The sequence below is a fragment of the Salmo salar genome, chromosome 06, assembly GCF_965601325.2.
Source record: "Salmo salar chromosome 06, fSalSal1, whole genome shotgun sequence".
Classification (NCBI taxonomy): Eukaryota; Metazoa; Chordata; class Actinopteri; order Salmoniformes; family Salmonidae; genus Salmo; species Salmo salar.
Window position 1 is genome coordinate 67711258 of NC_138296.1, and position 15951 is coordinate 67727208.

At 40.0% G+C, this 15951-nt stretch overlaps 2 protein-coding genes across 8 annotated transcripts in view; both read left to right on the top strand.

Annotated features, from left to right (window-relative positions):
• Positions 1-357: 357 nt before the first annotated feature.
• Positions 358-4554, top strand: LOC106607819 (gap junction epsilon-1 protein). 3 transcript variants are annotated; one of them, XM_014205194.3, is made up of 4 exons: positions 358-568; positions 718-806; positions 2144-2326; positions 2628-4554. In XM_014205194.3, the coding sequence occupies exons 1-4, from the start codon at positions 538-540 to the stop codon at positions 3021-3023; spliced, it is 699 nt and encodes a 232-aa protein (XP_014060669.1). In that variant the 5' UTR covers positions 358-537; the 3' UTR covers positions 3024-4554. The 3 variants fall into 3 exon arrangements, with proteins under 3 accessions (XP_014060669.1, XP_014060671.1, XP_014060672.1); XM_014205196.3 differs by having other exon boundaries at positions 367-568; positions 718-810; XM_014205197.3 differs by lacking the exons at positions 358-568; positions 718-806 and adding an exon at positions 1194-1731.
• A 561-nt stretch (positions 4555-5115) lies between these two features.
• The window catches only part of LOC100194664 (Vps20-associated 1 like 1), a 41593-nt gene continuing 30757 nt past the window's right edge, over positions 5116-15951 (top strand). For 4 of the 5 annotated variants that reach the window (XM_014204698.3, XM_014204699.3, XM_014204700.3 and 1 more), the window contains exon 1: positions 5116-5332. In XM_014204698.3, coding sequence (XP_014060173.1) covers positions 5242-5332 — 91 coding nt within the window. In that variant the 5' untranslated portion in view covers positions 5116-5241. 5 annotated transcript variants of the gene reach the window in all.

Here is a 15951-nt window from a genome sequence, read left to right on the forward strand (position 1 = left end):
AGTGCTTTGCCATGACTGATTAATATGAATGAAGCCATTTTATGCTAAACTTATTCGTCTCTGTCTATCTATGCAGAGCTCTGCAGTCTGCAGTGCCAATGGAAATGGTTACTGCAGTGAGTTGCATTTGAACATTTATTTAATAACTTGGCAACGACTGAAACCCCTTCAACTGTAGGCCTATCACAGAAACACCTGCTTTAAATGCCAATGTGCCTTGGAGAATGTCCATATCAATGTGATCTACTGTTATTTTCTATCCGTTTGTGCGTAAAACGGATTCCTATTCAGACCACATAGTTAATGCAGGTGTAGGCTATTCTATTTGTTGAGTTATAGGCCTATGCCTTGTCCTTATGTTTGTGTGCGTTACCTATCGAAGTTACCGCCTAGTTTCCTGAAACGGGTCACATATGATATACGTCCGTGGTAGAGCAGTCATTTATGTTCCTCAGGTAGGATGTTGCTTTTTACGCTGACTGATGAGGACAGGAACAGCTGAGTGATTGCGTCGTGTGGACCACGTGCTCTCTCTGGATGTTTGCGGGACGGTGTTATCTTTATTTAAGTAATAGTACCTCTGTCCATTATGCTCTCTCTATTGACAGTTCCAAATGCCTGATCTCATTGATGCTTTGCTTATTGGTTTGTTGTTTGTGCTCTGACAAGTATGCGTTCAGTAAAAGAAACACATCCATCATGGTACTCTTCCAGCAGGTCTCTCCCTGGGAGTGCAAGAGTGGCATGAGTTTAGGACACAAACTCTGATTGAGAGGGGGAATGAACAGCACTCCGCCTGGATTACGGTTGGTGTGTGGACTTCATTTTATTACCTGCTTTGTTTATTTTGTCGTGTTTTCCTGCTGTGTGTTTGCTCTAGCTTGTTGAAGCTGGGTCAACATGGTGAATGATCTTTCAGATGTAGGCTACTTACAGTGCAGGGTGTGTATCGCGATGTTCCAACAGGGAGAAGTTCCTTTTGACTGCGTAGTTATATAAATCACTTGTTCGTGTGCCTCATGTCAGTTCAAATATGTCACAGTGAAATTATTCTGAGTTAATTTACTCAAAGATTATACAAGTTTCGCAGAAATATGTATTTTATAAATGCTCTTTTGTCAGAAGTTGTTTAGTAGCTCCTAAATCACTTCTCTACAATTATCATTTCAAATGTCATCCGTGAAATTAAAAACTAATGGAAGTGGAAATTGACATGCAAATTCTTTAGATGGAGTTATAAACTAACTTTCAAACACAATTTATCTCATATTGTTCAGTTGGAAGCTCAAAATAACACGCTCTCAAGTGCCACTATTGTATTTTACTATTTAGTTTTCTCTCCTATTGTGTTTTACAAATATTTTTTTCCGCTGACTTTGTTCAATGGGGATTATGGGCCGACCGCATGCCCCGTGCCTTTGTTTTTCCTTTCTGTTGTCTTTTTTCTACTGAGTGAGTAAATTGATGAAGGCACCGCGGATAAAAGACAAATATGCATTGACAAGGGCTTTCAGCGGCAAAAGGTCATTAGGAGCTTCAGACTTATAGTTGGCTTTGCCTGATGCCAGCAGATTGACAATGACGGCCCCAGGTTACAATAATTGAACTGGGAGAATAGCAGCCAAGTCATGTCTTTAAACTACATTAAGAACTTTTACGAAGGATGTGTAAGTATGGTGATACCAAGAATATATAGAATATTGGACGATGGTCGTGGTCACTTTGAGCCCAGTGAGTTCTCTGAATTATTCATCCATATCATCTACCTGTACAATAGAGTGGATAGACTGTTGCATTTGTTGATAGATGACTAAGTGTTACATATAGCATAGTAAATATCCTACCATCTGAATAGGTTTGTGTTTGAAACATGACAGATAACCTATTACCAAAATACTCCATGCATTACTGATTAATAAGCATGTTTGAAATTGTTTAATTTAGATCTGATATTTGGTCCATCTGCTATTTTTTTCATGGGGGTGGTGTGTTCCAATGTGTCATCTGTTCACAAATGTTTGTGTAATTCATAAAATGATCATCATACTTCTGCTTCCTCAATCAGTTTTCACACACAATTTTTTATCTTTTACAAACAAATGCTGTTTTAAAGCCTTTTTCTGTGTCTGTGTGTTTGTTTTAGCTCAGGCCTCCGACAGTGATAGGCCAGTTCCACACACTGTTCTTTGGCTCTGTTCGGATGTTCTTTCTGGGCGTCCTGGGCTTTGCAGTCTATGGCAATGAAGCTCTCCATTTCAGCTGTGATCCAGACAGGAGGGAGTTAAACCTCTACTGTTACAACCAATTTAGGCCGATAACACCTCAGGTAAGACAGCTTCCTGCATTAACTTATCTGATATTAGAATACAATCTAGACAGAAACCATTGGTAATATGTCAGGATCCATAAACAGTTGTGAATTTTCACTCTACCGTCGTTATAATATTCTGATGATATTGTATAATGTGATTTAACCCCAACAGTATTCATTCCAGTCATTAAATTCCAGTTGAAGTCAATGTAAATAACAACGTCATTAAGAGAGGGACTCAAAGATGTGCTGTTGTTCAATGTGGACTTGTGAATAGGTTGTTTTTCCACTAGCCAGAATGTTATTCTGCTTGCAGGTATTCTGGGCATTGCAGCTGGTAACTGTTTTAGTCCCTGGAGCTGTATTTCATCTCTATGCTGCCTGTAAAAACATTGACCAGGAGGAAATCCTTCAGAGACCTATATACACCGTCTTCTACATAATCTCTGTCCTACTAAGAATTATTCTGGAAGTCATCGCTTTTTGGTTGCAGAGCCATCTCTTTGGTTTCCAGGTTCACCCACTCTACATGTGTGATGCCAGTGCTCTAGAAAAGACGTTCAACGTCACAAAATGCATGGTGCCAGAACACTTTGAAAAGACCATATTTTTAAGTGCAATGTACACTTTCACTGGGATCACGGTGCTGCTGTGTGTTGCTGAGATATTTGAGATACTCTGTAGGAGATTGGGTTATTTGACCAATCAATGACCTGTGTGTTATTTGCTACAGAGTAATTGGTCATATTTCAAATTTCTGTGTGTCTATCCAGGTCTCGCATGGACACCAATGCCGAAACTACATACCTCTGCATTTTTTTGTTGGGAGTTGACACTCAGACACTTCTTTCCATAATCCCATTGTTTAAGTCAAGTCACACAGATTTAAAACTTATTTTGTCAATAGACTAATGATATTGTTGTGACATATGCAGCTTTTAATCATTGGCCCACGTAAGAAAGAAACGTGTTACCAGTAATTCTAATATTTTCCACATCCATACTTCAGTATTTGTACCAAGTGAAAAGTATTATAGCATTGTTGTAGTCTTCTTAGGGGCCTATAGACAAACCTACATCCCATAGTAAAGTAATCTAATTGTCCAGTACAACATATGGCCAATGTCATGTCATCAATGGTAACATCCTGATACCCTACGACACAAGCTGAAAATGGGTCATTTTAAGGCATTGGACTATACCTTCAGATGAAAAAAGGCAGGCAAAAATGTCACCCATTGAAGCTTAGATTTGATTTCAATATTTGGCCTTTATTATTTTCAGGTCATAATAAATTAGTAATTGTACATTTGTATGAATTGAAGTACCGGACTATATAAAGGTTCTCAAATTAGTTTTAAATTTGAAAGATTTTTGCACATCTCCTTTGATTGTGAAATTAAGGTTTTGAAATACTATATATAGGAATGGTATTAATAACAGTTAAAGAAGATGGGTTTCCAAGCTACCAGATGTATCATGCAGATTCTGCACATCACTGTAGATTTAAGTGTAATTGCTGATAAGTCTGCAGGTCACAGTGTGAATGGTTAACTCATATATTTGACTATTTTAAGACCCTTTTCATAGCTTGTAGTATTATGCTTTTGATTTAACTGTACTGAAAATGATTACCTCTTTTGTTTTGTATCTGTAAGTTATTATCAGGCATCCATCCAACTTTTGTTATTATTTTCAGCTAAATGTATCATCTCAGGTACAATATGGCATACTGCTTTCTGGTATTTGTGACAGATGGATAGTTTTAATGTTTGCCTCTTTCATTTTGTACAAAAATCTGAGGTAACTTAAAAGATGCAATGACATTCATTTGGTTGTCAGTAAATCTGAGGAGTATTTTGGGAAAGTGGGATCAATTAGTTATCAAGCTAATTCCGATATACACAGTCTGAAATTCTGCGGATTGTATGGTTCAACGAGATGTTGAACTTGAAATAAGCTCAAATCCAGTTACCTTTATTAATCAGAAATCAGGCTTGATAGAAACTATGAATATCTAGCTCACAAAGTAATTAATCCTGCATTCTGAAATACCCCACAAGAACACATATCTGTTACGTAGGTTTTTTATTTTTACTAATGTTTGGTTGCAATGTTTACATTTCTTAGGGTAATTGAATTTCATTGCATTACATCTATTGTCTGTTTTGACTGAGTGTTCTTTATAAAATGCATAGAACTTCTCATCATTGTTTAATAAAAGGGGCACATTTTATGACCAACTCGTATCTTAGGACAATATTGTTCTACAGTATGATGTTTCTAAAAAAAATCTGTCTGTGTTGCTTTTTAGCTCAGGATCAAACATTTTCTTATGTTTCAAAAGTATGTTAGATTATATTTTTGTTGTTGTTAGAGGTGGGGCTATGCTGCAGCTTTTTTTGTACTGACAAACTTTTGTATTGACAAAGCAATCCTACAATAACAGGACTGCTGCATGCCCAGTTTCAGTTGTTTTCTATACATACCCTGTGTTCATGATAGCCCCATGCTATCTCTTGGGGGTGAAAGGTCAATATGCAGTGTAATCACAGCAGATCATTGTGGTGTCGAAAATCTCCCTAAACCATATAGCTTACAAGCTGCATGCAGTTCATTGATGACAGTTTACGGCACAGGTATACCATCATTCTCATTGATTGTTATTACATTCATATTCTTATAATATTGTTGGCTACACAGCTCTTGAGATCACAATGGAATGCATTGCAGTACACTGTAATGAATATATCAATATGATGCTGTTTTGCTTTGATAGTCCTCCGGTCCTGCAGATGGCGCTACACGTATTGAACAAAGAGCAGAAGAATTCTGCGCGATTAGGAAGACTTTTTTTTAGAGCTAACTAGCGATCCACATTTCGATTGTTGATTAATCTGTTATAGTTAGTGTTATTGACATTCTTAGAGATGGCTCTTCCACCACAGCTAAAAGCCATTCAGCACTATCTAAGAACTGCACAGGAACATGAGAAGAGGGATCCTGTCGTGGCTTATTACTGTGAGTTTGTACTAGCCAACTCGGCTAACGTTAGTTGCCAATCATCTGCAAACGTATCAGCATAACTATGCGTCGTCAAGTCAAATAGCTAACGTTAGGTAGCTAACTATTGCGAACATGTAAATCCGTAATGTTATGAGATGCGTAGAGAGGTTAGATAGCTAACGTTAGCTATGGAATCATAACACCAGGTAGTTAATGGCAGCGGCTAACGAATCATCTTGCGAGCTACAACTGACAAGTTATCTTGCTGACAGTCTTACTAGTGGGTAGCTAAGTAAGCGCACTTCCTGCACCTTCGCTTGCTTCAGTCGTCTTTTTGCTTCCACAAAAGTAGTCGAGGTGCATAACATTTATTACTAGTTACTGTTAGTTGTTAGTCAACTGGTTTAGAAAGGTCGGCTTTAGACAATGCTCAAAGTAACATTAGTAGCTAACGTTAGCTAGCTAACATGCTTTGCCACCTTTGCGAAAAAGCAGTTTATATGGTAAGATCATGGCTGGTTATCTGGCTTGTCAGACAGCGTAAGGACGATATGTGCCTAACGCTGGGTACATTTTGTGACTCCCTTTTCTCTAGAAGAATAAACATAACAAAACGTCCTCAAATTACTTGACTTAGCCCCCTCCTGCAACCTTAAATACTTTCTGATGGATTGCCGGTAGTTTATTTACACAAATGACGTTTTGCCATCAAAATATTATGACCGACAGCCACCTAAATTTAAAGGGGATACTTCGGGATTTTGTCATTGATGCCTAGCACGATGGCTAGGAAAAACTCCCTAGGAAGCCCAAAACCTAGGAAGAAACCTAGAGAGGAATCAGGGTATGAGGGGTGGCCAGTCCTCTTCTGGCTGTGCCGGGTGGAGATTATAACAGAACATGGCCAAGATGTTCAAATGTTCATAAATGACCAGCATGGTCAAATAATAATAATCACAGTAGTTGTCGAGGGTGCAACAAGTCAGCACCTCAAGAGTAAATGTCAGTTGGCTTTTCATAACCGATCATTGAGAGTATCTCTACCGCTCCTGCTGTCTCTAGAGAGTTGAAAACAGCAGGTCTGGGACAGGTAGCACGTCCGGTGAACAGGTCAGGGTTCCATAGCCGCAGGCAGAACTGTTGAAACTGGAGCAGCAGCACGGCCAGGTGGACTGGGGACAGCAAGGAGTCATCATGCCAGGTAGTCCTGAGGCATGGTCCTAGGGCTCAGGTCCTCCGAGAGAAAGAGAGAATTAGAGAGAGCATACTTAAATTCACACAGGACACCGGATAAGACAGGAGAAATACTCCAGATATAACAGACTGACCCTAGCCCCCCGACACATAAACTACTGCAGCATAAATACTGGAGGCTGAGACAGGAGGGGTCAGGAGACACTGTGGCCCCATCCGATGATACCCCCGGACAGGGCCATACAGGCATGATATAACCCCACCCACTCTGCCAAAGCACAGCCCCCACACCACTAGAGGGATATCTTCAACCATCAACTTACCATCCTGAGACAAGGCCGAGTATAGCCCACAAAGATCTCCGCCACGGCACAACCCAAGGTGGGGGGGTGGGGGGGGTGCCAACCCAGACAGGAAGACCACGTCAGTGACTCAACCCACTCAAGTGACGCACCCCTCCTAGGGACGGCATGGAAGAGCACCAGTAACCCCGTGACTCAGCCCCTGTAATAGGGTTAGAGGCAGAGAATCCCAGTGGAGAGAGGGGAACCGGCCAGGCAGAGACAGCAAGGGCGGTTCGTTGCTCCGGAGCCTTTCCGTTCACCTTCACACTCCTGGGCCAGACTACACTCAATCATAGGACCTACTGAAGAGATGAGTCTTCAGTAAAGACTTAAAGGTTGAGACCGAGTCTGCGTCTCTCACATGGGTAGGCAGACCATTCCATAAAAATTGAGCTCTATAGGAGAAAGCCCTGCCTCCAGCTGTTTGCTTAGAAATTCTAGGGACAATTAGGAGGCCTGCGTCTTGTGACCGTAGTGTACGTGTAGGTATGTACGGCAGGACCAAATTGGAAAGATGGGTAGGAGCAAGCCCATGTAATGCTTTGTAGGTTAGCAGTAAAACCTTGAAATCAGCCCTTTCCTTAACAGGAAGCCAGTGTAGGGAGGCTAGCACTGGAGTAATATGATCACATTTTTTGGTTCTAGTCAGGATTCTAGCAGCCGTATTTAGCACTAACTGAAGTTTATTTAGTGCTTTATCTGGGTAGCCGGAAAATAGAGCATTGCAGTAGTCCAACCTAGAAGTAACAAAACCATGGATTAATTTTTCTGCATCATTTTTGGACAGATTTTTGCAATGTTACGTAGATGGAAAAAAGCTGTCCTTGAAATAGTCTTGATATGTTCTTCAAAAGAGAGATCAGGGTCCAGAGTAATGCCGAGGTCCTTCACAGTTTTATTTGAGACGACTGTACAACCATCAAGATTAATTGTCAGATTCAACAGAAGATCTCTTTGTTTCTTGGGACCTAGAACAAGTATCTCTGTTTTGTCTGAGTTTAAAAGTAGAACGTTTGCAGCCATCCACTTTCTTATGTCTGAAACACAGGCTTCTAGCGAGGGCAATTTTGGGGCTTCACCATGTTTCATTGAAATGTACAGCTGTGTGTCATCCGCGTAGCAGTGAAATTTAACATTATGTTTTCGAATGACATCCCCAAGAGGTAAAAAAATATATATATATATATATATATATATATATATATATATATATATATATATATATATATATATAGTGAAAACAATAGTGGTCCTAAAACGGAACCTTGAAGAACACTGAAATTTACAGGTGATTTGTCAGAGGACAAACCATTCAGAGACAAACTGATATCTTTCCGACAGATAAGATCTAAACCAGGCCAGAACCTGTCCATGTAGACCAATTTGGGTTTCCAATCTCTCCAAAAGAATGTGGTGATCCATGGTATCAAAAGCAGCACTAAGGTCTAGGAGCACTCGGACAGATGCAGAGCCTTGGTCTGACGCCATTAAAAGGTCATTTACCACCTTCACAAGTGCAGTCTCAGTGCTATGATGGGGTCTAAAGCCAGACTGAAACGTTTCATATACATTGTTTGTCTTCAGGAAGGCAGTGAGTTGCTGCGCAACAGCTTTTTCTAAGATTTTTGAGAGGAATGGAATATTCAATATAGGCTGATAGTTTTTTAAATATTTTCTGGGTCAGGGTTTGGCTTTTTCAAGAGAGGCTTTATTACTGCCACTTTTAATGAGTTTGGTACACATCCGGTGGATAGAGAGACGTTTATTATGTTCAACATAGGAGGGCCAAGCACAGGAAGCAGCTCTTTCAGTAGTTTAGTTGGAATAGGGTCCAGTATGCAGCTTGAATGTTTAGAGGCCATGATTATTTTCATCATTGTGTCAAGAGACATGGTAATAAAACACTTTAGTGTCTCCCTTGATCCTAGGTTCTGGCAGAGTTGTGTAGACTCAGGACAATGGAGCTTTGGAGGAATACGCAGATTTAAAGAGGAGTCCGTAATTTGCTTTCTAATGATCATGATCTTTTCCTCAAAGAAGTTAATGAATTTATTACTGCTGAAGTGAAAGCCATCCTCTCTTGGGGAATGCTGCTTTTTAGTTAGCTTTGCGACAGTATCAAAAAGACATTTCAGATTGTTCTTATTTTCCTCAATTAAGTTGGAAAAATAGGATGATCGAGCAGCAGTGAGGGCTCTTCGATACTGCACGGTACTGTCTTTCCAAGCTAGTCGGAAGACTTCCAGTTTGGTGTGGCGCCATTTCCGTTCCAATTTTCTGGAAGCTTGCTTCAGAGCTCGTGTATTTTCTGTATACCAGGGAGCTAATTTCTTATGACAAATGTTTTTAGGTGTGCAACTGCATCTAGGGTGTTGCGCAAGGTTAAATTGAGTTCCTCAGTTAGGTGGTTAACTGATTTTTGCCCTCTGATGTCCTTGGGTAGGCAGAGGGAGTCTGGAAGGGCATCAAGGAATCTTTGGGTTGTCTGAGAATTTATAGCACAACTTTTGATGCTCCTTGGTTGGGGGTCTGAACAGATTATTTGTTGCGATTGCAAACGTAATAAAATGGTGGTCCGATAATCCAGGATTATGAGGAAAAATATTAAGATCCACAACATTTATTCCATGGGACAAAACTAGGTCCAGAGTATGACGGTGGCAGTGAGTAGGACCGGAGACATGTTGGACAAAACCCACTGAGTCGATGATGGCTCCGAAAGCCTTTTGGAGTGGGCCTGTGGACTTTTCCATGTGAATATTAAAGTCACCAAAAATTTGAATATTATCTGCTATGACTACAATGTCCGATAGGAATTCAGGGAACTCAGTGAGGAACGCTATATATGGCCCAGGAGGCCTGTAAACAGTAGCTATAAAAAAGTGATTGAGTAGGCTGCATAGATTTCATGACTAGAAGCTCAAAAGACGAAAACTGTGTTTTTATTTTTTTGTAAATTCAAATTTGCTATCGTAAATGTTAGCAACACCTCCGCCTTTGCGGGATGCACGGGGGATATGGTCACTAGTTAAAGCCTCGCTCTATCGTAGCAGTAGGATCAAGTTACAACCCACCCAGTTCTTAACAGTCAATTGAATTGTTTTGAATTTCGTCCGGGCAGCTGAAAAAAAATCATTCTTGATCACGGAAAATGATATAAAAGGACTGCTTTCATAAGCATCTGTGATCACATCATGACGTTACGTTGTACCCATTTGCATTGAATAGATGTTATTTTATATTCTCAAACCAACAGCAGTGCCTATATGATGTCCTTCCATACAGGCGTGACATGCTGGAGTGGTGTTTCGATGCAAATGTTGTTGATCAGTAGACTAATATAAGTCCCAAATGGAAGGAAAACAGATTGTCATCTGCAGCACCATAGACTCCAAAACAAGCTCAATAACTCAATGCACACTTCTATTTAATCTGCATTCACCTGTGTTGTGAGTTGGCCTATGCCCTTTTAATTTACCCAGTTTATCAAGAAATGTACCATAAAAAATAAATAAAACGTTATGTAGTTTGTTAAAAACGAAGTCAAATGTATTGTTTGATTTTAAAATTGATAAATTAATGCATACATGGCTGTGTCTGAGAAATGTCATCAATATTCAAATGTTTGATTTTGAATATCGGCCCTCACCCTCCTTGACTTCCAAAAATTGGTATCAGTATCGGCCCTAACAAATCCACGTTGGTCGTTTCTACCAGGTTACATATAGGGTACCATGTGTAAAATGTTGGAGAACGGTTCTCTCACTGATAGAGTATACTGTGGCCTTGGTCCCTGCCTGGAAGCTGGAGCCTGATAGGCTCCCATTGAGAGGGGCTGCTGTCTTCCAATACAAGCTTTAACATGGCTTATTACAGAGATACAGTTGACTGACAATGGCTGCCTTTGGTTGAATGGGATGTGCAGAACATGCTGTGAGGTGGATTAGCCAAATATGCTTGGAAACATGTCTTTCCAGTTTGGGACCGCTGTGCTGTTTCACTGCCCGCCTGGGTTGTTTATTCAAATTGGAATGGCGGGTGTGTTGGTAGAATTGAAAGGAAATTAGTAAAGTAATTGGTGTCCTTTGGATGATGTCTGTCCTGTTTTTTTTGTGTGTACTATTATGAATATTGATCTGCAAAAAAATAATGCTATGGCAGGGGAGATTGTCAGTTGATGGGGTTTAGACAAAGTATAGTTGTGGTAACTTAGTTTTTTTCTTAACTTTTCCAATTTTGTCTGATTTTATTTAGGCTTGTTTGGACTGAAGCAAAGATGGTTGAATGTCTATCAGCGTCAGAGTTCCTTGTTGCACGGCCAATGTGCGGCAGAGTGGACCATTAATTCAGCATGCCACTGGAGGTCAGCACCAACATGTCTCTGAATGACTCAACCATTGTCTTTGGGAGGTTGTAAAGCTGAGAGCCATAATCACTGACTTCTTCTCTCAAACTGATTCTGCCTTTTTGTTTGGAAATGTTATGGTTGAGCAATCCTTCATTGTTCTGAATCTATACAGAACAAAAATAGAAATGCAACATGCAACAGTCTCAAAGATTTTACTGAGTTATAGTTCATAGAAGGAAATCAGTCAATTGAAATAAATTCATTAGGCTCTAATCTATGGATTTCACATGACTATGCGGGGGTGGTCCTCTGAATTTGTTTACCCCACAAGGGGCATTATTGCAGACAGAAATACTCCTAAGCCCCCCCCCCCCCCTCCGATGATCCCGCAGGTGAAGAAGCCGGATGTGGAGGTCATTGGCTGGTGGTCTGCTGTTGTGAGGCCGGTTGAGTGAAATGCCACATTTTCAAAAAGAATGTTCTTATGGTCTAGAAATTAACATTAAATTATCTGGCAACAACTCTGTTGGACATTCCTCCATGCAGCATGCCAATTGCACACTCCCTTTTATTGTCCCCAGCACAAGGTGCTGTTTAAACCGCTTCTTGATATGCCACAACTGTCAGGTGGATGGATTATCTTGGCAAAGGAGAATTGCTCACTAACAGGGATGTGAAGAAATTAGTGCACAAAATTTGAGATAAAAAAGCTTTTTGTGCCTATTGAGAATTTCTGGGATCTTTTATTTCAGCTCATGAAAAATGGGACCAACACTTTACATGTTACGTTTATATTTTTGTTTAGTATAATTCAAAGCATCAAAACAGATGTAGCCCCCCACTTGATTGCAGAGTAGCCTATAGCCCAGGCTGTTCTTAGCCTGGCTAACGCGACCCACGTGATTTGGACGCACTGCTCTGGACAGGAGCCCGTTGTCAATTTAGAATTCGCACAGAAATTGTGCAAGAGCTTTGATTTGTTCTCTGAACAATAAATTCCTTGGGGGTTAAGACCTCTCGTTGTTTGGATTAGAAAATCTGACGGTTGTATTGGTAGGGGGCGGCACTCAGGGTCTGTGTGTGGCTGTCCATGTGGGTATTTGAGTGAGAAAGACGCAGAGGAGAACCAACCAGTAAAAAGCAAAGCCCCCTTCATTATAATCACATCATGTTGACAACATCAAGGAGCCTTTCCAGACACTGAAATCAGGAGGATTCAAGTTAGGTGTCAGTCAGACTGGACCTTTGAAGCTAAATAGCCTAATGTAAATCAAACTCACGAAGAAAATAGCTACCATTATTTGAACTAGACTGTATAGGATCCAATTAATTAATCGACTTTTGAAGTAGTGTAACATTAGGATTATTTCATGATTCATGATTTATGATTTTAAAGAAGCAATTATTTGTTTCCCTATAAATAAAGGGGAATGGAAACACTTTAGGAAGTAAATCTAAGCAAACAGGTGTATTCAATCCACTAATACTAAACATGTGCATGTAGCAGAAAAACATCTCTATATTTAGTATTTTGATCGTCGACAAGGTTTATTTGAGCTATGGTCAGCGCCATTTTAAATTGCCATAGTAACGATAGACGCCAGTTCATCACTGGCAGGAATCAGCAAATTGTCTGGTATTGAGTTTTCGAGAGCTCAGGAAGATGGCAACATCAAGTAGTAATTCAAACATGAACTGTATAGCAACAGGCTGTAGGAATTGGCTCCAAAAAAATCACTCAGTAAATGACAGCTCAGCTCGAGCTAGCAGGATCTGCAGCCAGCACTTCGCGGAGGATGAATTCATCGCGAAGGGAACTTTCGATGCGGCAACCGGGAGTTTACGAATGGAAACGAGTCATAGGCCTACGTTGAGGCGCTCTGCTTGCCCCTCCCTTTTCAATTTCGAGGGTTGTGGTGTGTAGGGGTTACCGACCGATCATCATCAACATCGCTGACTTCAGAGTCACGCAAAAGCCAGCCCTGCATTAAAGACCATAATTGGTTAAAGAAAATTATGATAAATAAAAAAGTATACCAGTTAAATTTAAGGACCAAACAATTGACAGGCAAGCCATTATAGATGGGAATATACTTTTGACGTACCTATTCCATGGCACATGGTTTATGAACAGATACGCAAAACGACGCCGGATTCAAAATTATTATACAAAATTCTTGCAACTAATAAAATATTATTTATATGGGGGATGCAACCTTCCCAGCTCTGCAGATTTTGCTGCGAAGAGTCAGAATCATTAGATCATTTGTTTTGGTACTGTCCAAATGCATCTTGTTTTTGGTCACAGGTCCAGGAATGCCTGAAGAATTACAATATTTGCCTGGAGATAACCCTGCAGATAGCACGAATGGGCGATCTGAAAAGTAATCGTCAATCGATCGATAATATAATACTTTTAGCAAAAATAAACAATGAGAACCGAAAGCTTCAGAACTTTTGTGAAACATCACAGCACAGTAAAAAAATACATGGCAAATAGAAATCCAATATGGATGGTGTTAAGAGATAGATGGGAGGGGTTGAATGGAGCTGAAGGTTGGGAGTAATAACAACTAATATCAACTAGATAACTCATGTAAAAAATACTGTGCCCGTAAAACATGTATATGTTAAGAACTTTTTTGATACAGCACAGTTTGAAAGTTATATATATATATATAATTTAAAAAATGTTTTGCAAAAAAGTATATGGTGGATTGGAGGTGATGCAGACAATTACATTGTAGTTTCCATCAATGTATCTGCGATATTAAACCCCCCCCCCCCCAAAAGAAAACGTGCCAATATTGTCATTTACAGTTAGTTAGCTGGCGTTCTAAATCCTAGTGTTTCCATTCCCCTTTAACCACCATTATTTTACCTAAGTGCCCCTTTTCTTGACTGTGACACCTGTATCTTTCCTACTAGTGTAGGCCCCTGCACCATGGCACTGTACTACAATATTCATTTATGGAAAAGGCTCTCTTTAACATTGTTTTCCCTCCCGCTTCCTGGAGTTCATCCAGCCTTCGGATTGAAATGCAGCTACATAATAACATCCTTGTAGTGAGGAGAGAGAGTACGCAGGCTAGCATTCCAGAATACACAATTCTGTTCTCACTGCAGATGTCAGTGAAAATACTTGGTCACGTCCAAACTGAGGTCTCGGCTCACACAGTTTTACATTTATTTTTTATGTCTAACGTCAAGCTTGCGTAGGGGATGCATGCCAGGACAAGCATGTATTCTTCCCATTTACAACCATTTAACAAGGATGCTAGTTACATTCTAATATTTCTGGAACCCGAAAGATTATTGACCTAATGTTATAGGCGGTTTTGTTGCTTCAAGATATATTGACAAGGATGTCTTAGTGTAGGCCTACATAGTTGTGTTTCAACTACCATCCTCCTGTTTCTGTGAAAGAACCGTTGTAGGGGAAAAATATTAAATGGCTGCTTGTAAGATTGCGAAGTATTATTGAACATTCTCTTCGAAGACAACTGTCTACAGTAGAGGACACTGATCCCGGGAAAATTGGCCACATAGTGCATCACACAGGGATGATTTCTGTATTTTGACAGTTTAAATATCTTGACAACTTGATTGCTGACAAGCAAAACATTTTGTGACTATGTCAACAATGGACTAATGAAAAGAGTTATCCTTTTAAGCTGCATTCCATATTTATATGTAATCAAAGTAGGCTAGAGGACGAATGACTGCTGCTGACTGTCTATTTTTGTGTTACCTTTTTAAGAAAACATATCATTGGACACTGTAGTTTGTCCTTCTCCTTCATCTCAGTCTGGGCGAGAGATGATTTCCAAAAACTTGTGAGAGAATACTGTAACCACTCTGGCCGTCCATGTTGTTCCCTTACTCAACACACTCGCACAAAAAGTTCTGCCTATGGCAAAATCATTTTTTCCCCCTGAAGTACAGTTGAATTATGTTTTTTATTTTCATGGCCTTGTATCGTGAATGGTCTCAGTGTAGCATTGTTTCACGGGAGGAAAATTGGATGTTAAGCTGTATGAGCGTAATGGCTTGACAAAGGATGAGATTGTGGGTTCCCACTGTGATGTGCTGTGACCAACATCATATGAGCAAATTGATCCCCATGGCTTTGGTTGTGGTTAACTGTTTAGGAAATATCGACAGGCGTACTTTGGCATAGTTTTGCGAGACATTTTCATTCTCAGCTTGCCATTGTCTGTAGTTAAAGACAGTGATTTCTTTCCCCCTAAACTTTGAACAGTGTTCTCAATTATTAATATTCTCCTGTTTTTTGACATGCTTTGTTTTGATAGATGATAGAGGGTGAAGCCCATTAACAATACATGTAATTATGGTGCGCATATTAAATATTGTCTATCTAAACTGAACTGAATAGAATCAAATTGAATGCCTTCAGTAACCTTAAAGTAGTGACTGTATTATTATGTTCTGCTTCTGTCTCATAAGTTGGTGACCTTAACCCGTGTCCTTCCGGGGTTTTATGTTCAATTGTCATTTGAATTGAGTCAGTGTTATCGTTGGAGAGATGGAGATAACCATTTAACAGGCCCAGTCTGGCATTTTGGTTCCAGCCCCAGGCTTTTCCTTGTTCATTTTTAATGCAGCCGCATTCAACCGGCCATACACTATGATGGCATTCCAGGTGGGGTACTGCTGTCAGAAACTTGAGAAACAAAGAAATATATGTATTTTCTCACTCTTTTAGGCCGTGTAATATAGCCGCCTTG